This window comes from Chrysemys picta, chromosome 6, assembly GCF_011386835.1.
Source record: "Chrysemys picta bellii isolate R12L10 chromosome 6, ASM1138683v2, whole genome shotgun sequence".
Classification (NCBI taxonomy): Eukaryota; Metazoa; Chordata; order Testudines; family Emydidae; genus Chrysemys; species Chrysemys picta.
In genome coordinates, this window is record NC_088796.1 from 118,279,745 (window position 1) to 118,304,239 (window position 24,495).

The window sequence follows — 24,495 nt, forward strand, 5'->3', positions numbered from 1 at the left end:
GTTCAACTATACCTGGATTCTCTGATCCTCCACATGTTGCTGGTCAGGTTGTTGAGCAGATCATCCAGAATCTCCTTCATGTATTTATCAATCTGGTGGAAGAAAAGAAAAAAGATCATAGACCAGGAGCAGCCTGCAGCTTCCCATCAAGGCTCTGGCCTTGCAACTGGATCCACATACACGGGTCTGACTGCATGACTAGGACCGTAGCAAGCAAAAGTCCTGGTCTTTAGCTAGTACCTGCCAAGATTTTCCACCTTGCTAAGGAAGGTCTTTGTGGACGAGACACAACGCCCCCAGAGATACCAGCCAAAGTGCAGCAAATCCTGATCGACTGTGAAAGGTCAGAGCTGACCTTGCATGAACCTGTTCTGCTTGGGCTGGCTCTCTTGCTCCAGTTTGGAAGAGACTTCCCCTCTGCTGGTTCAGAGCCCAAGGCTGCGGGGAGCCACATTAGCCATGTGGAGAAGGGAAAGCTAGAGCCCTCCAGCTCTTTTGTTATGGAGAGGTTTGGAAGCAGAAGCAAATAGGTCTCTAGAAAGAGCAGAAGCAGGATATTTCCACATGCCTGAGAGCCTCCGAATCTACTTATGCAGTTTTTTATGGGGAGAGGTAGGATTGGGGCTGCTAAGAAGAAAACTCACTAATCCATTCCAGAGTTTCAGGAGCCCAGGGAAGAGAGGGCCTACCACTGAACTCTCCTACCTCCTGTAGCTTGGGGACAGCTTCTTTCACTGAGTCAGCATCTGCTTCTTCCAATGAGCAACCTCCTCGCCACTTCAGGGAAGCGGATCAGCTGATCTTTGGCTGCCACAACCCCAGAGCCCTCTTCAGCCACTGACGGGTGAACCGTACCCTCACAAAGCAGCAGGGGCCCCTAGGGGCTTCTCATAAAAAAGGCAGGAAGTGCTGCAACCCCTCCTTTATGGGGCAGCAGAACTTGAACGTGGCCCTGGCAGATGAGCTCAGGAAGATCCTTCCATGCATAACAGGCAGTGTGGAGACATCTGTGCATCTTCTATTTCTCCCAATAAATTCCACATCCCCTGTTCTACTTGGCTAGGTTAGAACCCATTCTACATAGTAAGAGGTTTCCTCCTTCTCATACAGCACAGATCATCAATGCCTTTCACAAGATGCTCCTCAGTTATTTCTTGCCGAGAATCCTGTTGAGATGCTCAAGCATGTGGCTTTTCACTCCAACACCCTACAGACCCAAATGGGACATGAGAACTCATGCTCACTCACTGCAGATTTGTCGGTGACAAGCGCGTTCCAAATGCTGGTCATAGCCTGTCGAATGCCCATGTTGGGGTCAAACTGGTAACGATAGAGACGGGGAACCAGCTGGGGCAAAAACGGAGCCAGTTGCTCTCCAGCCTTTGTAGCGATCACGTTGAAACCAAACGCTGCTCCCTAAAATGAGGAAGAACGGATGTATTTGATTCGCTGCAGCAGACAAGTGCATCTATTCTACTCGTTTAGGGCCCAATCCTGGGCCCACTGACGTCAATGGCAAAGCTTCCACAGAAGTAAGCAATGTAGGATCAGATCCCTGTCACACCCCTGATTTGTCATTGCTGAGTTACATTCCCTATGTCATCTGGTTAGTATTCAAGTGAAGCCAAATATTGACCTTAAGGACCAATCCCACAGCTTTGAGTCACACAATCAGCCTCCCAACAGGTGATGCAGCGAATTTGCAGTGAAGGGAGGATAACTTAATACTGTAGCACATATTCTCTCTCCCTCACTCCTTTTCATTTTGAGGCATCTCCTCAGCCCTCCTATCTAGAGATGGTGAGTGAGGGGGGTATAAATCTGTGCAGCAGTGAGCATTACAATAAGCAGCAGATTTTCCAAAGAAAATGTGTTCCCAAAAGGAATCAGCCATGTAGGAGTTTTCCCTGCACACAAACTATGTTGCGTTTACAAAAGGACTTTTTAAAACAAATAAAAATCTAAGGTTAAAAGGAGAGAGAGAGAGAGAGAGAGAGAGAGAGCGCGAGCGCTTCTCTGCATTTCTTTAAAATGCTTGGGATTACTGCTTTGTATTCATCACGGTTTAGAGGAACTCAAATGGCACTTCATCAGCCCTTCTGTAGTCAGAAAGGGGGACTGTCAACCCACATGCTGATGTGTAGCTATTCACCCAAGTAGTCCCATTAACATCAGCGTAACTGAGCAAAATAACTTCTCAGCCGTGGAAGTCGGAGGTTCAGAGTCTAGCCCATAGCGACGACAGTTTGCACTGCTACACTCAGTATTGTATCACAGCTGCCATTTTGCTTCAGGTAGAATATTGTGTCACAAATTTTTGAAAAGCATGGCAAGTAAATACAAAGAAGCTCCCTCTTCATTTCCCCTGCTGGGGCAGCGATCTAAGATCAGTGACAAACCATAAGGCTACTGTAACGGGGGGGGCAGAATCTATGACCCCGCTGAGGAAGGAGTGCTCTTCTGCTAGCAGACATTAGAATCCAGCATAAAGTTGCTGTGTACATTCTGCTGACTCATTACAGCAGGTGCAGCTGGTTAACTCCCCCAGGCTATAAGAGAAAGGTGTGAACGTCCGGTTATAGGAATCGAAGGGCAGAGATAGGGAGGTCCTGCAGGAAACACTGAATAGTCAAGCTTTGGAAGAAAGCTTAGGCAGAGGCTTACGTTCTGCTTAAAGTGGAGATTCCAGTAAAGCCAAATCCCAGCAAGGGGGCACGTGACGAACTTGTGCAGAGCGGACAGGTTATTTGAAGCACGCAGCAGCGCTGCCTGCTCGGTTGTTAAAACAACTTATTTTGTATTTCAAATGGGCTAATGAAAAAGGATGTCACATTAATCAAATCTTCATTAAAAAAAGTTAAAATAAACAAAAACATTTTTTAAAAAGGAGTTCGAATGAATAGGAATGATGGTTACTTGACTTCAGGAAGCATGACAAGTCACATTGTGGCTTTGATAAAGGGTATAATGGCTAAAGAATGTGAGTAGTTGATCTTTTGGTAAATAAAATTAAGAGCAATATTTCAAGGACCGTGATTAAAACAGCTGGTGTGCGGTGACACTGCTTATCACAATCGTCTCACTGCTACCTTGTGCTCCACCATCCTTTTTGTCAAAGCCACCTGTTTTTTGCCTTAAATTTAGGATTTAAGCTCTTTTTAAAAATATTTGTACAGCAGCTACCACACTGGGCCCTTAGCACCTATTTGTTACCACAGTACAAATAATCAATAATAATATTAACTATAATTAATTACAGAGTGGAATGTGGAGTGTGGATTCAAGCAATGCAAATAGTATTCATGATTTGTTGGAATAATTGAAGAAATCTGTAATTCACCATTTCACATGCTGGTAGATTCACACTAGAACACAGTATCTATGGCCAGAAATTGCACCCCAATTGTTATAAGAGGAATGATGCAATTATTGGGTGGTTGTTTGTTGGTTTTGTTTGTTTGTTTTGTTTTGTTTTTTGGTTTTTTGTTTTTTTTTTACAGCTCACATAGGTATCTGCATTGTTGTATCAAGTTACCTTGCGCGAGTTCCACATGGCATGGTGGTTGGCCAGATTCATGAATTTGTACACCAGGTCTGGCTGGCTGAGGTCACTAGCCAGTGAACAAAGCTCCTTGTAGGTAGAGAGACCCTGACTTGGGAAGGCAAGAAGGAAAAATTAGCGTCGCTTTTCAGTCACAGACAGCGCCATCATACCTAGAACTCCACAGAGTCAAGTCATACCTTGGACCAGAATTCAGTAAGTAATTCAGCTAAGATATAAACATGTGTCCAATCAGTACTACAGAGAAAGAGCTATAGTAACTATTAGAGAGGTAACAAGAGTAACGCAATCAAAATTCTAGACAAGTAAAAACTGAGGAAGGATTTACAAGAAGAGCATGTGGCTCTAGAACAGCAGTTCGGTGCAGAATTGCACCTGTCTCATGGAAAGTCATCACTTAACGTACCCATCTGGGGTTTTGCCAAGGGCTCCCTGGAACACCACTGTTTCTCCAGTCACTTCATGTTTGACCCTGGTGATAAAACAGGCCCAGCATTAGCTTTTAGTGACTGTCCGGGAACAGGCTGTCATTCACACGCTGTACATTCGAATACCCATGAATTTGTTTCACTGTATTTGCCTGGTAAATTCTTGTTAGTTGCGACCCGATCCTGTCGACTTATGTGCATGCTTAACCTGACACACTGCGAGGCGTCCCACTGACTCCAGCGAGGCGGAGCATTACCTACGTGTTTAAGTCTTTGAAAGGTCAGGGTCTTACTGTTCAATTCTAAATTAAAAGATGCAGCGTATATAAACAACTGCTTTTTACTTCTACCTATATCTGTTCCCAATCACTGGGGCAAGGATCCAAACCCATATTTAGACAAGGTCTCGATCCCATTCCAAAGAACAAAATACAATTTCCATCTGCCTCTTAGTCCCAGCTACCACTGGAATTTTCCCTATATTGCCCCACCCTCCGTTTATGGTCCTCTGAAGTTAGTGGCAACACTCCTATTGATTTCTGTGGGAGTTTTTCTAGCCTTTGTCTAACCTAACTGCTTCCTCCTCTCAGCAGGAGAGCTATCCACTCTACCGTAGAACCATCAATACTTGCTATGTGGTCATTTTAGCTATAAACAAACATTTTTTAAATATCAAAAATATTAGAAATCAGAGCAAAATTTAATTTCCAGTCATTATTCCTAGCAACAGGCAAGCAACGGTACTCCCCTGCAGAGAGCTGCTGGGACTGTAAATAATCCAAAGCAGAAAGGACATTGGACTCTCTTGCACAGAAAAGAAATAGTTCTTCATTAAAACTTGATCAGCACAAGATTACATTTGACCCACAAGGCAAACCGCAAAACACCTTTTTAACTTTTCAACCATTCAGCACAGCTCAATAGGCTACAGTTCATTGTACTTAGTTATCATACACTGTCAGACACGTGGGGAGTAGGTGAAAGTTGATTTCCACCATTCTGATCCTAAGGAACCTCTCTCCACAGACCTGTCATACACACACACACACTGGAAGTTCTGTGCTCACCGTACCTTTTGCCAGTCATAAGCGTATCAACAAGCGTGGTGACCAGCTCCTGTTGATCTTGTTCACTACCTAGTTCATACACTAGCCCAAGGCCTTTTGAAGCAACGTCTTGGCTAAGTTCTGCAACAGATTTCATACCATAAAAGCCAAGTGTGTAAGTAGTAAGAAAAATACCAATGAAGAGAGACAATTAAAATAGGAGCTAAAGAATGGGATCTATGACATGGTTAAATGACATCAAAGGTGCTGGGGCCTAATCCAAAACCCAGCAAAATCAATAGAAAGACTCCAACTGATTTCCGTAGGCTTTAGATTAGACCCCTAGGCACCATTTCTTCAACTGGATCTATGCAGGTGGACCCCTGTGCTGATTTAAATGGAGCACAGCCAAAGGTCTTGCCCATGTGGATCCAACGGCAGGTTTGGAGCCCTGGTACACAAACCAAACAGGGGAGCCCCATTGGTCTCCACTCTACTATAGTCCCAGGAGATGGGGAAAGCATGCCTTCCCATGGAAATTTTGACGCAAATAGGTTAAGGGGGAGAGAAATGTTTCATTTGACATTTCTGCCAACAACAGCATGCACATGTGTCCATTTTCCAGTGAAAATTAATATTTCTACAAACATCTTTCAGTGCCGAACAATAAAGGTTTAGATAGTTTTATATAACTGCACTGAATAGCAAAAAGATTCTCTCCCCTCTGTTAAGAAACTGTTTGTTCAAAGACAAAGCACATAGATATGGTACTACTTACCATCATTATCAGACAGAACTGAAACAAATGCACTTTGAATCTCCTTGAGATGAGACTGAAAAATGAAAGAACATGTATTTTTTATTCTGGGTTTTTGCCTCCTCTCAATTTCATCTAACAGGGTCTAGCAGATACACTCCGACTATTTCATTGCTGTCACAATTGTAGTTCAAACAGACATTACAAGGACTGCACTCATTTCCTGAGAAGTTAGAAACAGGCCAGCTGAAGTTCTGAGATAATAATACTTTGCATTCATCGAACATCTTCCCTCCAACCTCAAAGCAATTTACTAAGTAACGTAAGTGTTACTCCCTTTTTCCAGATGGGGAAAGAAAGGATGGGGGGGAAGGGGGAAGTGTCAAGTAACTTGTCCAAGGCTACAAAGTGAGTAAGTCAGAAAGAGAACCCCAAACTCCTAGCCCCTGTGCTCATCAGAAGATCATATTGCCTCCTTGAAGCCCCATTATGGAGATGAGAACTCTGCAAAAATAACCTGATGTGGGGCAACTGTGCCAGTTTGAAATTTAGTAATAGTTTAAACCTATGTAGCATCTTTCATTCCAAAGCATTTTGTCAACTATGTACAGGCACCTTGCTGCTGAAATTCAGCCACCTTGGGATGGAAGGTGGCAGCCAACTGGCTCATCATTGCCTATTGCATCAGAGTGGTGGGGAGAGGAAGTTTTGGCCAAAACCACTGAGGTAAACTCCAGTATTTAGGCAGAGGACCAGAGGATCTTTAGTGGTCATACAGAGTGGACAGGCCCTCAGTTTTAAGGTCTCGTCCAAAAGATCCCAAACGCAATATTAGTTTATCTGCCTTTGGAGGGCAGAATTGACCCTGCTGGGATTTGAACCTGTGGTTCCAAGTAGTCTGGAAATTTCCAGACTGATTTATTCTTAGAGATTTAATGTTCTGCAACAAGAAATCCTTTAAAATGCCAGTGACACCAACCCCCTTTGCCTAAGAGAACAGGTCTTTGGTGCCATATCCTGCAGCCCTTATGGAAACAAAACCCACAATGACTTCAGTGGAAGTTAAGAGGCCTATTAAGGCTGTAGGACTCCAGGAGCAGTATCATCCCAGCGACACAGGGCATGCAGGTGTCACATGAAGATCTCAGCGAGTACATAAGGAAGGAAAGAGGCAACAGCAGCGAGGGGAGAGAAGGAAGGCGGCAAAGCAAGACAGAGGCAGGTTGTCACCTTAATTTCTTTGTGTGTGCTCAGCTTCTTCACCAGTGACAAAAGCCAGATGCAGGCTGCCTGCCTGATGTGGGGGTTAGGGCTGACAATGTGCTTATTCAAAATGAGGTCCAAAACCCAGGGGACCACGTCATTCACTTTCACATCTGTTTGGATGGAATAAAAAGATGAGGAACATTACACCGACACTGAAACACACACATGCTTATTGTCCTGAACGCATTCAATCAACTCATAGATAGCTCTTCATTATGGTGTAAGCCCTCACCCTGCACCCTCAGCACTGCCTACTCATTAAAAGGCCCTGCGGGAAACAATGGGAGTTTTGCATGAGTAAGGACTGCTAAATAGGCACCTCTTGGCCCAGTCTTAAAATATCCTTGGCCAAGATTCTGAACATCCGGTAAAAACGCACAACAATCCTTGGACTAACAGGAATGGTGCAGACTATGCCTGAATGTGTTAGTGTTTTATTAGTACCCAAATTCCCCAGAGGGACTCAACCTAGCTTCTACCTGATCCTGCAAACACATATACATGTGCTTAACACCAGGCACAATTGAGATCAATGGGATTACTCATACCTATAAAGTTAAGCACGTATGCAAGCGTTTGCAGGAATGGGGCCTAAGATTGAACCTATGGTTTTTGTAGGCAGCATTTTTCATGCTCGCTTTCTTCCATATCCAAAAATCCGATTAGTGAACAAAATGTGCACTAGGGTGCATAAAATCGGGTAGATATCCAAGTCCATGCGCACACAAGTGCAGTTTGTTCATAGCAATCCAAGCGTTTGTGTACAAAACCTCCGGCAGGAAAAAAAGACGGTTACTCACCGTTGTAACTGTTGTTCTTCGAGATGTGTTGCTCATATCCATTCCATTAGGTGTGTGCGCGCCGCGTGCACGATCGTCGGAAGATTTTTACCCTAGCAACACCGGCGGGTCGGCTGTGGAGCCCCCTAGAGTGGCGCCTTCATGGCGCTGAATATATACCCCAGCCGACCCGGCGCCCCCTCAGTTCCTTCTTGCCGGCTACTCCGACAGTGGGGACGGAGGGCGGGTTTGGAATGGATATGAGCAACACATCTCGAAGAACAACAGTTACAACGGTGAGTAACCGTCTTTTCTTCTTCGAGTGCTTGCTCATATCCATTCCATTAGGTGACTCCCAAGCCCAACTTAGGTGGTGGGGTCGGAGTGAGACATTGCTGTGTGCAAAACTGCTGATCCGAAGGCAGCATCGTCCCTGGACTGCTGCACTAGTGCATAGTGAGCCGTAAACGTGTGGACTGACGACCAAACCGCAGCTCTACAAATGTCCTGGATCGGAACTTGCGCCAGGAAAGCCGTCGAGGAAGCTTGGGCCCTCGTGGAGTGAGCGGTGAGGTGTGGTACTGAGACACCTGCCAGGTCGTAGCAAGTCCGGATGCAAGACGTAATCCAGGAGGATAGGCGTTGTGAGGAGACCGGTGATCCTTTCATTCGGTCGGCCACTGCAACGAAGAGTTGCGTCGTCTTTCTAAAGTGCTTTGTGCGGTCAATATAGAAGGCCAGGGCCCTTCGCACGTCCAGGGAATGCAAACGTTGATCCTGGCGAGTAGCATGTGGTTTAGGGTGAAAAACCGGGAGAAATATATCCTGGTTGATATGAAATGGAGAAACCACTTTAGGGAGAAAGGCAGGATGTGGACGAAGCTGCACTTTATCCTTGTGGAAAACTGTGTAAGGGGGCTCGGATGTAAGCGCCCTGAGTTCAGAAACGCGCCTTGCTGAGTGATGGCTACGAGGAAGGCTGTCTTCCAGGACAGGTACAGAAGTGAACAGGTGGCCAGTGGCTCGAATGGAGGACCTGTGAGCTTGGAGAGAACCAGGTTGAGGTCCCACGTCGGAACGGGCTGACGTTGTTGTGGGTACATCCGGTCTAAGCCCTTGAGGAATCTAACGACCATCGGGTTAGAGAATACCGAGGACGCGAGTTCCCCTGGGTGAAAAGCCGATATAGCGGCCAGGTGAACTCTAATTGAAGATATCGCCAACCCTTGCTGTTTTAGGGAGAGGAGATATTCCAAAATAAGAGGAATAGGTGCGTGCAATGGGGACGTGGCTCGTTGTTCGCACCAACAGGAGAACCGCTTCCACTTGGCCAAGTATGTGGTCCGTGTTGAAGGCTTCCTACTGCTCAGCAGAATCTGTTGGACAGAGTGTGAACACTGTTGCTCTGCCTGGGTGAACCATGGAGCAGCCACGCCGTGAGGTGGAGTGATTGCAGGTCGGGGTGACGCAGCCGGCCGTGGTTCTGCGTGATGAGATCCGGATACAACGGAAGCGGGATCGGTGTCTGAACCGAGAGTTCCAGCAGCGTGGTGTACCAATGTTGTCTCGGCCACGCTGGAGCGACCAGAATTACCTGTGCCTGGTCTCTGCGCAATTTGAGCAGTACCTTGTGGACCAGAGGAAACGGAGGGAAGGCATAAAACAGGTGGTCTTTCCAGGGAAGGAGAAACGCATCCGAGAGGGAGCCTGGGGCTCGACCTTGCAGGGAGCAGAACACGTGGCACTTCCTGTTGTCTCGAGATGCAAACAGGTCTATCTGGGGAAACCCCCACTTCTGGAAGACGGAATGTATGATGTCCGGACGGATAGACCACTCGTGCGTCTGAAAGGACCTGCTGAGTCGGTCCGCTAAAGTGTTCTGGACTCCAGGGAGGAACGATGCCGTGAGATGGATTGAGTGGGCGATGCAGAAGTCCCACAGGCGAATGGCCTCTTGGCATAGAATTGACGAACGTGCTCCTCCTTGCTTGTTGATGTAAAACATGGCCGTGGTGTTGTCGATGAGAACTAACACACAGCGGCCACGTAGGAGATTGAGAAATGCCTGGCACGCCAGGCGCACCGCCATCAGTTCCCGAACATTGATGTGTAGGGCTAGCTGAGGTGCAGTCCACAGGCCCTGGGTATGGTGCTCGTTGAGATGGGCGCCCCAACCCAGAGATGAAGCGTCTGTGACCAGGTGCAGAGAGGGTTGTGGGGCGTGAAACGGCATCCCTTCGCAAACCACATTGTGATCTAGCCACCATGTGAGGGAGGTCAGGACCGAGTTCGGGATTGTGACCACCATATTCAGGCTGTCCCGATGTGGGCGGTATATTGATGACACCCAGGTCTGGAGTGGGCGAAGCCGAAGTCTGGCATGCCTGGTTACGTACGTGCAGGAAGCCATGTGACCCAGGAGGGTAAGGCACGACCTCACCGTGGTAGTTGGGAAGGCCTTGAGTCCCTGGATGAGGCTCGTGATGGTGCAAAAGCGATTGTCTGGCAGGATGGCTTGTGCGCGTCTGGAGTCTAGAACCGCACCGATGAATTCTATTCTCTGGGTAGGTTCTAGAGTGGATTTGTCCTTGTTGAGTAGGATACCCAACTTGTTGAATGTGCGCACTATTATGTGGACGTGATCGCGAACTTGTTCCTTGGTGCGACCGCGTACCAGCCAGTCGTCTAGGTACGGGAACACCTGTATCCCTTGCCGACGAAGGTACGCTGCCACGACAGCCATACATTTCGTGAAGACCCGTGGGGCCGAAGATAGGCCGAAGGGAAGGACTGCAAATTGGTAGTGCACCCTGTTTACCACGAATCGGAGGAAGCGTCTGTGAGGCGGGTAAATAGCAATGTGAAAGTATGCGTCTTTCATGTCGAGGGCGGCAAACCAGTCTCCAGGATCGAGGGAAGGGATAATGGCCCCCAGAGAGACCATGCGGAACTTCAACTTTACTACGAATTTGTTGAGTCCGCGCAAGTCCAAGATGGGTCGCAGACCTCCTTTGGACTTGGGGATGAGGAAGTAACGGGAATAGAATCCCCTGCCCCTTAAATCCACCGGAACCTCCTCTATGGCCCCCATGGCGAGGAGCGTAGAGACTTCCTGTATAAGAAGTTGCTCGTGAGAAGGGTCCCTGAAGAGGGACGGGGAAGGGGGGGAGGAGGGGGGAAATGAAGAAAACTGGATAGCGTATCCCCTCTCCACCGTGCGGAGGACCCAACGGTCCGAAGTTATAAGGGACCAAGCACGGTGGAAGTGGGAGAGGCGATCCCGAAAGGAGGGGGCTGGATCCTGGGGGATGACTGGGGCGCCGTCCTCGACCGCACCTTCAAAAGTTCTGCCTGGGGCCTGAAGGTGGTCTAGGTGGCCCCTGGTTCTGGCCAGGTTGAGGGCCGGTCCACCTTCTTCTACCACCTCGCCCTCGCCTTCGGGCCGAGTCCTGTCTCTGACGAGGCGGGGGGGGGTAGAAGCGCTGAGGCTGCGGCCTAAACGGCCTGCGCTGGGGGCCCACAACATGCATCCCCAGGGAGCGCATGATTGTTCTCGAGTCCTTGAGGCTCTGCAGGCGAGAGTCCGTCTTATCTGAGAACAATCCATGACCCTCAAAAGGCAGATCTTGTAGGGTTTGCTGCAGCTCCGGAGGCAAACCCGAAACCTGAAGCCAGGAGATCCTGCGCATAGCGACACCCGAAGCCAGGGTCCTCGCCGCTGAGTCTGCAATGTCCAAGGAGGCTTGCAAGGAGGTCCGAGCCACCTTCTTGCCCTCCTCTACCATGGCTCCAAACTCCTCCCTGGACTCTTGGGGAATCAACTCCTTAAACTTCCCCATAGAGTTCCAGGAGTTGAAATTGTAGCGGCTCAGTAGCGCCTGTTGGTTCGCCGCTCTAAGTTGTAGCCCTCCGGCTGAGTAAACCTTGCGGCCAAACAGATCGAGCCGCTTAGCCTCTTTTGATTTAGGCGCTGCAGCCTGCTGGCCGTGGCGCTCTCGTGCATTCACTGATTCCACCACCAGTGAACACGGTTGGGGGTGGGTATACAAGTACCCACAGTCCTTAGACGGGACAAAGTATTTTCTTTCCACCCCTCTCGCTGTGGGTGGAATGGAGGCAGGAGTTTGCCATATCGTATCCGCATTTGTTTGGATCGTGCGGATCAGAGGTAACGCCACCCTCGATGGGGCATCTGCTCCAAGGATATTCACGATCGGGTCGTGAACCTCCACTATCTCCTCCACCTGTAGGTCCATATTACGGGCCATCCTACGCAGGAGATCCTGGTGAGCCCGAAGATCTATCGGAGGGGGACCCGTACAGGAAGTGCCCGCCACTGCCTCATCCGGAGAGGAGGAAGAGGATGCCTCCGGTGGCACTGGATCCAAGGGGGGGTCCTGATCCCCCTGCTCTTGGGCCGGGGCATCACCTGCACTTGGGTCCATGGTGTCGGGTGGTGTGGACACTGAAGCCTCCATGCCCCCTGGCGGAGGCCGAGAGATGGTGGACTCCGGGGCCCTTCTAACGGAGTGACCCGAGCGAGAGGTCGAAGCTATTGGAGCCCCTTGCGCCTGATGGTACGCCCACGGGGTCCAAAACGACCAGTGAGATGGACCATGAGAGTGGTCCTCTGCCATCTCCTGCCAATGGCCCAAGTTTCGTTCCTCGGCTTGCCCTTGAGGGGGATATGCCGATCTCGACAGGTCCTCCGAGGAGCGAGACACCGATCTTGACGGCCATGGCGGTGCCGAGAGAGATGAAACGAGCCCCGTGGGCTGTGGTGCCGCACGGTGCCGGTCTGGAGATGACCTATCTCTGCGCGGTGCCGGCGATCGGTGCCGGGACCGCGATCGGTGCCGATGACCTCGTCGGTGCCGGGAGTCGGATCTGGACCTCGACGAGGACCTGGAGTATGCCCGGTGCCGGGAGCGGCCCCTCGACGTCGAGCGTCGACCGTGGCGGTGCCGAGAACTACGTCTCGACGTTGATCGGTGCCGACGATCATAGCGGTGCCGAGACGTAGAGCGGTGCCGCGAAGAAGATCTTGGCCGCGAGTACGACCGGTGCCGAGACGGTACTCGGTGCCGGGACTGCGAGCGGCGTGGGGACCTGCTTCGGGACCTGGATCGGTGCCGAGGTTCCAGCCCTTGTGATGGAGGGCGCATCAAGGCAGGTTTCCCCCTCGACTGGACCGGGCGAGTCAACGGTGCCGTCGGTGCCGGTGGTTGAGGCGGTGCCGGCTCCGTGAGAGCTATTAAGTCTCTCGCCGCCGCGAAGGTCTCTGGCGTCGACGGGAGGCACTGTATCACCGCCGGCCTCGGTGGAGACGCCGTCTGCACCGGACTCAACGGCCTCGGCGCCGGAGTCGACGGTGCTGGAGGCACCTGTTTCCGGTGCTCCACCGGCGTACGCGGCTCTACCCCCGGCACTGGGGGAGCCAGCGTCTTCGGCACGGAGGTCCCCGTCTTATGGGCTTTCTTATGCCCTGGGGATAATGACCGGCGCCGAGGCACTTGCCGTGCTTGCGGTGCCGACGAGGTCCGGTGCCGGGAAGGCTCATCTGACGCCACTCGCGTGGTCGTCATGGCCGGTGCCGCCGGGGCACTGCGCACCGAGGCGCAAGGTGCCGGGGCTTGACTTGTGGATGGAGCGTCCGGAGTAAGTGCCGCCTCCATCAGGAGTTGCCGGAGCCGAAAGTCCCGCTCCTTCTTGGTCCTTGGTCTGAAGGCCTTACAGATCTTGCACTTATCTGTTTGATGGGACTCTCCCAGGCACTTCAGACAGGAGTCGTGCGGGTCGCTCGTGGGCATAGGCTTAGCGCAGGAGGCGCACAGCTTGAAGCCGGGAGCGTTGGGCATGAGCCCGGCCCCGCGGCCGGGGGAGAAAGGGGGGAGACGACCCCCTTAATCCCCTGGACTATTTAGAACAACTTTAAAACTACTTAACTAACTTACAACAAACTCTAAGACTATAACTATAACTACAACTATGATACAACAAGATAAGCTAGGGAAAGTGGAGAACAGCTAAGCAGCGCTCCACAGTTCCAACGACCGTCAGGGGCGGTAAGAAGGAACTGAGGGGGCGCCGGGTCGGCTGGGGTATATATTCAGCGCCATGAAGGCGCCACTCTAGGGGGCTCCACAGCCGACCCGCCGGTGTTGCTAGGGTAAAAATCTTCCGACGATCGTGCACGCGGCGCGCACACACCTAATGGAATGGATATGAGCAAGCACTCGAAGAAGAACCAAAGATTCTGTTTTAAAGTCTGCTTTGGGAAATTTGGCTCTAACTGTTTTAAAGGACTTATACATATTAGATATGAAACAAGCGTGGGAGAGCAGAATAAATGATCAAAGTGTAAAGCAGTTAATTGTAGATTAGTAAGAAGCTGATTTAAACAGCACACACTTCAAAAATCTTTTCATTGAAAAATATCAAGAGACAGACTGGTCAAACGGGGGGAAAAGCCACTAAATAGTAAAAAAACAGGCAAACGGACCGGTGAAGGGCCCAAACCTGCAAGGTACGGAGCACCACCTGGGAACTGCTAAGAGCCTCCAACTCCCACCAACTAGAATCAGTGTCCCAGAAGTGCTCAACTCCATGTAGGACAGGGGCCTCAGGTTCTTCATTCCACCTCCAAATCTCCCACCTCACCAATGCATACCTGCAGGAGGAGTATACTCTTCCTCGGTGACCATCCAAGCATCACGGGCAGCCACTGAGCTGGTGCCTATTGCAGCACTGGTAATGGCTTCACCAACGGTGAACTGAAGTTCTATTTGCTTGGCCTGGAAAATACAATAGGTCCTCGCTAAATAATCACCTTGTTACTGACCAACCCCAACAATTCTCCCCCCAGTACTGAGTAGAGCGCCGCAGTCAAGTGGCATTTTGCAGAGATTTTCAAAGCTCCCTAGTTTGGATGCGCAGCCGCCCGTTAAAATCGACGGCAATTCAGTGCACAAACCCCCACGGCAACTTTGAAAACCTCAGGCTTTTACTTTCACAAAATGCTTTATGGAATATTTGACAGCCTGCTATAAAGTCATTAACACTGTTCTGCGTTTGTCCAAACCAGGGAACAAAGGTGATGCAGCGTCCTGGACTGAAAAACAAAAGGTTTATTCACTTTATTCAGCAAGCCCAGTCGTTGGTGTGAACTATTGAGGTTCTATTGTACTAGGCAGAAGTCAAATAAAAGATTCCCCTACCCACCACTTCAGGGAACAAACTGCTGTTAAATGTTCTATCCAGACACACTGAAAAGCTGAGCAGCACATTCTAACTTCAAGAGATGGAAAGAAATTCTTTTCCACTCACCAGGGACACGTGAGTAAGATTTAGCTTTGTTCTGTGTCCCTCTACCACTTCCTCTCTATTCCTTTTACCTGCATCAGGCGCAGAACAGGCACGGAACTTTGCTACTCATTTAATTTATATATACATAATTTTTTTTACTATGACATGTAGCCCATAGGCTTAATTTTCAAAGCCGCTGAGCACCTGCAGTTCCCATTGATTTCAATTAGAGCAATAGCTTCTCGGTTCTTGGCAGAATCAGTCCCTTAGCTTATAGTCTTTCCAAATTAGTTTTCTGCAAGCTCACATAAATCCTTGTGCTCAAGTAAACATTTTATACAGGAAGCTCTCCTGTCCTCGGAAAAGTTCTAGGAAGAGAAGCGCTGCATTTTGAAAGGCCCACTTTGGAGATACAAACAGGATGACCTTGTCATTTTTGTTGCTTTTACAATCATGTCATATTACAGGGCTTGGCCACGGCAGCATAATTTGATATTCACTAGTCACTTCTGTATTTGCTAACTGCTCAATGTGATTATGATCAACTGAGAAAGGGAAAACCAACATGCAAATGCAGAACACTACCGTAATGTGCAAGAAGTTTTTCATTCTCCCTTCCAGCATCTCATTCAGTAAATTAGCAACTCTGAAATACTGTGCAGACTGGAACAAAATACATTTCCAATATAGAGCAGAGTTCCGGGATTAACAAAACAAAAAAAATTGCTGATTTTTTCTAAAATGCTTAATTCAGTTGAGCTACGCCACTCAACGTCTTTCCAATACAATTTCTGTCCTTTGTTTAAAATTTGTCACAGGAACAAGATATTTTGACATTCAATGTGTATCTTTAGTAATTTTAAAAGACCAGATTTTCAGAAGTGGCCTCTAAAAGTGCCCGTTAACGCAAGCACTTACACCCGTGCTTAACTTTACAGACGTAAGCAGTCCCATTGACAATATGTATATAAGTGTTTATGGGACTGGGAGAGAAAACTGAGGCCACAGGTTTTACATACACAAAACTTCTCTTCACCCTCTACCAGCCTGCTTGCAAATAGAAAGAACAGATATGAAAAATGGAATGAGTCACTTCAAAGAGCAGCTCCCATTTCCCTTTGTAAATGTGGCCCAAAGTATTCAGAAAGCCAATACTAATTGAAACACTCATTGTGGTGTAAGGGAGAATGTTAGTGCCTTACCTCCACAGAATCCATTAGTCCTTGCAACAGTAGTTTCTGGTGGGGAAAGTCTCCATCTCCCACTGGAAAGTAACCCAGTGTTTGTATCGCTCGTTCTTTCATCTTAAAAATAGAATCACAAGATTTTACTCATAAACCCAGCAGGCACTTTTTCAACATAGATGCCTCCTAATTTGAAATCCAGAGCTTTTATTATTACTCTTTCACGCCTTCCCACTGAGTTTAATCACAAGCTGTCATAGATTCCTAGAAATCAGAGATGGGAAAAACCTACTAGGTCATGCAGTACATCCTCCTGCCAACGCATAACTTTTCCCTACAGCACAGCACTAGCTGGATTAAAAAAAATCACTGGAAAATGACCCAAGTGGTGGAGTTTCCCCTCAATCTATTTGAGGTCCGGTCCAGAGCCTAGTCCCTTTCACACAGTACTGTTAGAGAAGTTCTTCCTGATTTTCAGCCACAATATCCCATTTTCTACACTTGGAGGGCGGGGGGAGGAATCAATCTAAGTTACGCAACTTCAGCTACGTGAATAACGCAGCTGAAGTCAACGTACTTAGATCGACTTACCGTGGTGTCTTCACCCCGGTGAGTCGACTGCTGCTGCTCCCCCGTCCACTCCGCCTGTGCCTCTCACCGAGCTGGGAGTACAGAAATCAACGGGAGAGCACTCGGGGGTCAATTTATCGCGTGTAGACTAGACACGATAAATCGACCCCCGCTAAATCGATCCCTGCCCGCCGATCTGTCAGGTAGTGAAGACATACCCTCAGTTTCATCCCAAGAAGATAAAAAACACAAAAACTATTATTCATTCAAGGGATTTTCTAACAGCCTTTGACCTAGCTCTCCTACACTGAAGCCAAGGGTAAAACTCCTATTGACTTCAGTGGGAGCAGAGTTAAACCAAGGCTAAGCACTTTTTGAAAATGTCATCACCAAGGCTGTAAGGGTGATGTCTCTCTTAACTTGATAGGTAATCGCGTTAGCCTCACTTTAACCCAAAAACAAACAAGAACAAATATGCCAGAAACAAAATTAACAAACCAAAAAAATCTTGCCTTATTTGTTTCCTTGCCAGAAGGGATTCTGGTCAGTAAACTTTCAACAAGATGCAGCTTTGTAAACCCGGTGCCTTCGTTGGGAATTGGCAAGGGGCCGTTCCTGCCAATTTCCCCCAGTGCTGTACAAGCAGCAACTGCCAGGAGCGGAGAGGTGCTGTCCAAAAAGGAACCTACAGAGAAGCAACAGGATGACTTGGTTTTTGGCTCTACAACCTGAGTGCAGTCAGAAGTGTGTGTGTATATATATATATATATATATATATATATATATATATATATATATATATATATATATATATATATATATATATATATATATATATATATATATATATATATATATATTTTTTAAAGAATAAAGTAAAACCAATTTAAGTGAGAAGAATATACCACCAACGTACACCTGTGTGCACCTGCTGGTCTCTCACATGGGAGTCTATTTCTTAATTAATATTGGAGTAGTGAGCATTGTTTACACCTGATCAGACAACAGAGATGGAGACAGTCTTAAAGACTGGCAAATCCATCAGACAGGTGTTACTCAGCATCAAGGCCACTGTCAGTTCATGCAGCCAACCTGAGAAATATCCTGAACCAGCTGTGACTGGAAACTATGCTTACATAGATTCTCATGCAAGAACCATCAATGCCAAGGTGCAATACAATAGCCAAGAGTGAAGTTACCTATTGTTTCTGTTGTGGTCTTTATGAGCTGGTCTTGTTCTGGCATGACAACAATATTTGGCTCTTCAATGTCATGCATCTCCATCATTCTGGTTTTCCTTTTGGCCAGGTACCTTCCTACTGTGAATCCCAAAGCCAACAAGGATCCATGTTGGATCTCCGGGTTCTACAGACAATACCAACATGGTAGGAAATCTACAGACACAATCATGCATTTTACATAAAGCGTACATGAAAAGACCGATGTATAGGTAGGCCCGCTGGAAAGGTACAGCACGAAAATTCTGAGGTATAGCCCAGCCTATGGGGCTTTCCATAGGTTGTCGGTTCTGTCAATGTTTTCTCCCCTGGAAGCCTAAATTGTGGAGATTTTCAATAGCTAAGGGATTTAGGAGCTCAAGACACACAGAAGGTCACTGGGACCTCCACTCCTAAATTGCTTAGGATCTTTTGAAAACTTCCCCCTCAAGTTACCAGGAGGAAAAAAAAACAAAACCACACATCTGTAATCCTTTAGTTTATAAATATATCCTTCCGAATGTGAGCAGTGCGGTCTTCCCCAGTTTGCACATACAAGAGACTGAAACAAGGGGCCAAGCTCTGCTCTTGCTTACTCCAGATAAAATCCCTTCAATTCAGTGGAGTTACTCAAAATTCACAAGTGAGTGCACAATCTGGTCCCATCATTCTAGATAAGGTTAAAGCAAAAACATTAATTATTTCAGCGTTGATCTTTGTATTAGAAATGTCTAGCTAATGTCTTGTTCTGGATTCAGAATCCAGTAGTCTGGATTAATTTGAAAGGATACTCTGCAGGAATAAGGCTTCAAGATTTAAAAGATGCAAACAACAGAACTGCATTTTTTTTTAATGTTTTTGTTTGATCCTCAACATACTACTGTAAAAAGGAAGGGGAAAGAGTAGATCTAGGGGGGACTGGAAGATCTCAAAGACAGAATGAAAGTTCTCATAAAAAGTATTTCTTTTGAGAGAGAACTGAGTAAAATAAAGACTATTTTGTTTCTAATGTCTCAGCTTAGCTTTAAACCTGGGAGTAGTCCCATTTGACTTCAAAAAGAACATGGTGTTAAGGTACTAGTAAAATAGCAGATTACTGAGATCTACGTAGGGATTAAAATCAAAATAGTTCTTTGGGGAAAGGATCTAACTCTTTCCTGAGACTGCGGTAGGTGAGTCGCATCAAGAAAATTATTTGCCTGATTTCTTTGGGGGGAGGGAGGGAGGCTGAATTCCTCATTGTTTGCAATCCTTTTAGTCAAGGAACTCAGGTAAGCGCCAGATCTATGAATATTGAGAGGAGGAGAGGGGCTCAGAGGGAAGGAAGGAAACCCCATGTAGTAGTGAGAACAGTCATGGGAGGTGAAGGCTGTGGACCATAAAACCATGCCCTACCTAGCAAAGGCTGCTGGGTAGGAGAAGCTTTCACTAGCCAGCGGTGAAGGGAGGGAGGGAGCTATGGCTTAGCCAGGGGAAGGGCAATGAGTGACCAGCTAAATACTTCCTAAAATCTGTGCTTACCTTTAATTGTTCATCAATAAAAACAAAACTTATACCTGCTGGAGGTAGCTGGTGCAACCCATTATCATGCAATAGAATGATGACTGTTTAACTGACTAAACTTCTTAATAATGGTTCCTACCTGTCCTGGTTGTGCTCAGGAGAAATGTCAAATATTGACTGAGTATAATTTCAATTATTTATTTACTTAGAAAAGCTGTTCTGCTCAAATATAGCAACATTTTTTTCCTACTTCCAACAAGAAACTAACTAATTCAATGGTGCTTTTCCATTTTTTAAAAAAAAATCAGTAAGTAATAAATTCTGGACGGCTAGAAGATTAACATCTTCAATTAAAATGTCCCAATTAAAAAAAAAAAATACGTGAAATGGATAAAGAGAATATAATTACATGATTGTCTTTTGCTGTCTTGATCAGTTGCTGAACAGAGGACTTCAGTTCATTTCCAGACATTGTAGACAACACTACAGAATACAATAGTGCTGCCAGTTCACGCATCTCTTCCTTGTTTGTATTCATCAGACTCTAAGTTAAAAAAAAAAAAAAGAACACAACGACAAAGATGGAACATACCTCACTGATGTTCTACCTTTAATACAGTAGCACGCCGTTCAGATGCAACTACCCACCTACACTCCATATTTTACTCTAAAGTGTTTTTTACCCTTGGAGTATTATCATCATCACTAAGTAACTTGCTTAGGACCCAGTTCAGCAAAGCACTCATGTACTTAGGTTTAAGCATGAATAGTCCTATTGCCCTCAAGGGGACTACTCACATGTTTACAGTTAGCATGGTGCTTAAATGCTTTGCTGAATCAGGCATTTAAAGAAGAAATTTTATGTTCCCCAGCCATAGGGAGCTAATAACTGCATGGAATTGTACAAGACAACAATTCCATAGTGCCACAGAGTAGGTTTTCCTTTCGTTTGCTCTTTCCTCTTCACTTAATAAAAAGAAAAAGAGCTGAAGAGATTAAACCTACTTAATGCAAAGGCTGCAAATGCCACAGACACAGAAGTCAAGAAATGGAAAAGTCACAGTTCTCACAGCAACATTAATTCACCCATGTTGTTTGTATGTGGTATTTTTTATTACCTAAACTGTTAAAAAGGTCTGGTTATTATGGCAACGTTAGCATAACAAACATAATATAAACATTTGTTTCCTGACTTGTGTTTTTAAGTTTATAACCTTACTATTTGCATTTAACTCCACACACACGCTTGTGTGTGTGTGTGTAGCGAGAGAGAAATGCAAAAAGTAGGGGTATAAACTTAAACAACATTCTTAGGTCACCTGAATCCTTTCATCTGAATTTTGTGTACATACACACACACCGCCCCCAAATGGAAGGATTCAGGTGACCTGAGAGTATGGGGGGGGGTAAGAGGGGGTCAAAAAAAATAAGTTTATCACTACCAGAATACTGCCAATGGAGTTATATAGCGTGATTCAAAACTTACAGCAGTATATCAGACTGCCCTCCACCTACCCACCTCAAGAGAGCTGCCAGAGCAGTTCCTCTCACTGGTAGATTTTTACAGGGTGAAGTCAGACCCTTGAACTACCAGAGAACAGAACTACTTTGACAGAAGTGAAAGATCTGGCCCTCAGGGTATGTCTACACTGCACTAAGACACCGGCAACTGGCCCATGTCAGGTGACTTGGGTTTGCTGGGATCTGGCTATGGGGCTGTTTAATTGCTGTGTAGAGGTTTGGCTTGGCCATTAGGCTGGGATTTGGAACCCAGGAGGGGGAGGGTCCCAGAGCCTGGGCTCCAGCGCAAGCCTGAATGTCTACACTGCAGTGAAACAGCCCTGTAGCCCAAGCCTGAGTCAGCTGTCACAGGCCAGCCACAGCTGTTTAACTGCCGTGTAGACATAACCCTCAGAGTCTACCAATGTGAGGAACACAGGGTATGTCTACACTGCGGCTGGGAACGTGCTCTCCAGCACAAGTAGACAGACAGGCGCTAGCTCTGCTTGAGCTAGCATACTAAAAATAGCCATGTAGCTGAGGGTAGCATGGGCAGCAGCTTGGGCATGTACTTGAGTGGCTAGCCCGAGCCACCGTCAGTGCTATCCCCGGCTACAATGGGAAGCACACTCTCAGCTGCAGTATAGATGTACACTTAGTAGCATCAATTCCTACCTAAAACTATGACTTAGCAAACATATACCCGATCACAGAGTAATGAACTGAAAGAGAGAGAACTCTTTGAACAGTGCAAACGAAACCCGCAAGAGACATAGGAAATAAAAATGCTGCAAAAAAGAATCTCTCACTCCTCAAGATAGTACTGATCATCTAATCAGCTACCTGGAAAATTATTAGGTCTTGAAATGCCAGATTTTGCAAAAGTGAACAGAAAAAAAAAATCCACATGTGTATGCAACGTACCTTTATCCAATCTATTTTGTCTGCAAATCTGGTAGCTAGTTTTTCTGGATACACCGAAACAACTTCTAGAAGACAGTACATGACTGGCAAACCTAAAGAGTAAGTAAAGAATCAAGTTTCGGAAAATGAAATACAATTTTTTCTATTTACAACTAATGGAAAAAACAGGCAGATAATGCTGCATCAAACAGTTCAATGCAAATTTAAAATATCTCAGATAATATGGAATGTCAAAGTCATAACTTTATTTCTGAGTACTCTCTCTCTTATGGATGTCAGACAGGCAAATAGTTAGTATGTGAATGCATATTTCTAGTAAACTGTTTTAAAGGTACACCAGTAGTTTGTGACGAAACTTTAAATTGCCTCCGATAGCTGATGAAGAGTGTTGTTCTACAAGGGCACAGGCATGGACTTTTGTTTTTGCCCATGGGTGCTCCCCTCCCCTTCCCTGTGAGTGGTGGGCGGGGCCTCGGAGGGAAGAGGCGGGACAGGGCTACTGGCAGGGCCTCAGGGGGCAGGCCACAGTCCAGGCATCGGGGCACACAAAAGATTAATCCAGCCCTGTGGGTGCCGAGCACCCCCTACTTTTTTCAGTGGGTACTTGAGCCCCGGAGCACCCATGGAGTTGGCGCCTATGTACAAGGGAACTGTTCAGGTGTGCAAAGACTGTAATAAACACTGACAATGACCTGAAAGTTCTGACACCCCAACCTTGTGGCGCTCTCTCTCTCTCCTTAACCCCTTTCACAATTGTGTGCGAGGGAATAATTCTAAACCACAAACTGGGATAGGACAGTTTGGGTTAGTTCTCATTACAACCTATGGTTCACTGAAGCGAAGTTCAGGGTATTGAGTATGCTTGGCCAACGCTCGTTCATAAGTTATAGAAAGAGCTTTTCTTCTTTACTCAGCACCATGGTCTATGGTTCCTCACCTCCAACACCAGACAACAGCTGCTGAAGAAGGCCAATATAGATTTGCACTGGGTTGGTTTCTCCACTTTTTGAGGAAGATGACGATGATGAGGAAGATATGAAGTTGCCAGACAGCAGGTTTCTGATATAACGGCCAATTGCTGGAGCATGGTCTTGCATGTCAGCTAAGTTCTGAGAGGATGGCACCACACCTGCGCTATGAGCAAGACACATTCGCAGGTACAGGACTATCTAAACAGAGAAGAGAACAAGATAGGGTTAAAGGTATTTCACAGGGAAACAGGAGTCAGATCCAGCAGGCCCCCCGGCCGTCAGCCCCTCTAGGGGGATGCAACCAAAAATTGTAACTCAAAGGGGGTGCTCAGCTCAAAAAAGTTTGAAAACTGCTGGACTAAGTCATACGAGTCAAATACAAAGGTGCTTCTAAACTGGAGTAACTTGCATCTTTTCTCAGCCAGTTCAGCATGTAAGTTACACCAATTTAGCGTCCCTTAGCCCACATTGTGTAAGTAACGCATCACCTCTGAATTTGGTTCATTGAGTCTAAGGATCATCATTGACATCAGGACCACCCTACCTGCTACCAAGCTATACGAGCAATGTCTTGGGGGTGCAGTATCTTCTGCCTTTGATTTCCCACTGTTGGGGGGGGGGGGGGGGGGCGAAGACGACCGTCAGTGCCTTCTTTTGTGAGGTTAGGATGCCAGGTACGTGTGCAAGGAGGCATGGTCAACACATCCTCCTCAGAAAACCATCCCTTGACCGTGACACACCAACTACTGAGCTACCTCAAATCTCCCTTTTTAGGGAAGATGATTGAGGAGTCTGTGGCAAAGTCAATCAGGTCAAGTCCCCAGAAGTCCTTAAAGAACTGAACCGAGATTGCCTGACATCCTATCACCACTGTTCTCCCAGTGTCCCATAGGTTAAATAATGACATGTAAGAATGTATCACTATTGTCGTGAGACAGACACAATTACCTCTCCAAACGTAGCAGGATTGAAAGGCAGGACTGCAGTTCCGGTCATGTATTTAGCAGGAGTTTTCATTCGGTGAGAAGCCTAAACAACAAACACATACATTTAGCAGGGGTAAATGCCAGGCTGTAAATGGCACACATACTTAGTAATAATCTTTTCTGCTGCAACTAATTGTACCACTATCTTCCACTCAGCAAATGTAATTATAAAGAAAACACTGTGCATTTGCATAATGAAGCTAACCAGAAGATCTCAAAAGTGCGTTAGAATCATTAATTAAGGCTCACAACTAGAGCTGGAATTTCCTTCCACAGGAAAACCTACAAATTTAAAAAAAAAATATTAAAAAAAACAACCACATTTCATTTCAAAAATTTCAAACCAAATTCCAAAAAAAGCTTCCAAGCTTGGAGACTGCCAGCTCAGGCTAGCAAGAAGCCAGGAAGCTTAGGAGCCAGCAGGAAACCAGCCTGGTTTCCCCTGGAAACTCATCAAAATCAACACATTCCCACAGAATGTTTCAATTCTGACAAAT

The 24,495-nt window shown here is 46.7% G+C and overlaps 1 protein-coding gene across 6 annotated transcripts in view; it reads right to left on the reverse strand.

Moving 5' to 3' along the window:
* The window catches only part of ECPAS (Ecm29 proteasome adaptor and scaffold), an 89,535-nt gene that overhangs the window by 21,059 nt on the left and 43,981 nt on the right, over positions 1-24,495 (reverse strand). For all 6 annotated transcript variants that reach the window (XM_065549727.1, XM_065549728.1, XM_065549726.1 and 3 more), the window contains 15 exons: positions 23,961-24,041; positions 22,979-23,210; positions 22,042-22,133; positions 20,027-20,161; positions 18,097-18,262; positions 17,410-17,582; positions 16,346-16,447; positions 14,509-14,632; positions 7,024-7,169; positions 5,815-5,869; positions 5,063-5,177; positions 3,969-4,034; positions 3,536-3,653; positions 1,249-1,416; positions 13-92 (listed from right to left, as the gene is read on the reverse strand). In XM_065549727.1, the coding sequence (XP_065405799.1) occupies positions 13-92; positions 1,249-1,416; positions 3,536-3,653; positions 3,969-4,034; positions 5,063-5,177; positions 5,815-5,869; positions 7,024-7,169; positions 14,509-14,632; positions 16,346-16,447; positions 17,410-17,582; positions 18,097-18,262; positions 20,027-20,161; positions 22,042-22,133; positions 22,979-23,210; positions 23,961-24,041 (1,853 nt within the window). The remainder of the gene's footprint in view (positions 1-12; positions 93-1,248; positions 1,417-3,535; positions 3,654-3,968; positions 4,035-5,062; positions 5,178-5,814; positions 5,870-7,023; positions 7,170-14,508; positions 14,633-16,345; positions 16,448-17,409; positions 17,583-18,096; positions 18,263-20,026; positions 20,162-22,041; positions 22,134-22,978; positions 23,211-23,960; positions 24,042-24,495) is intronic.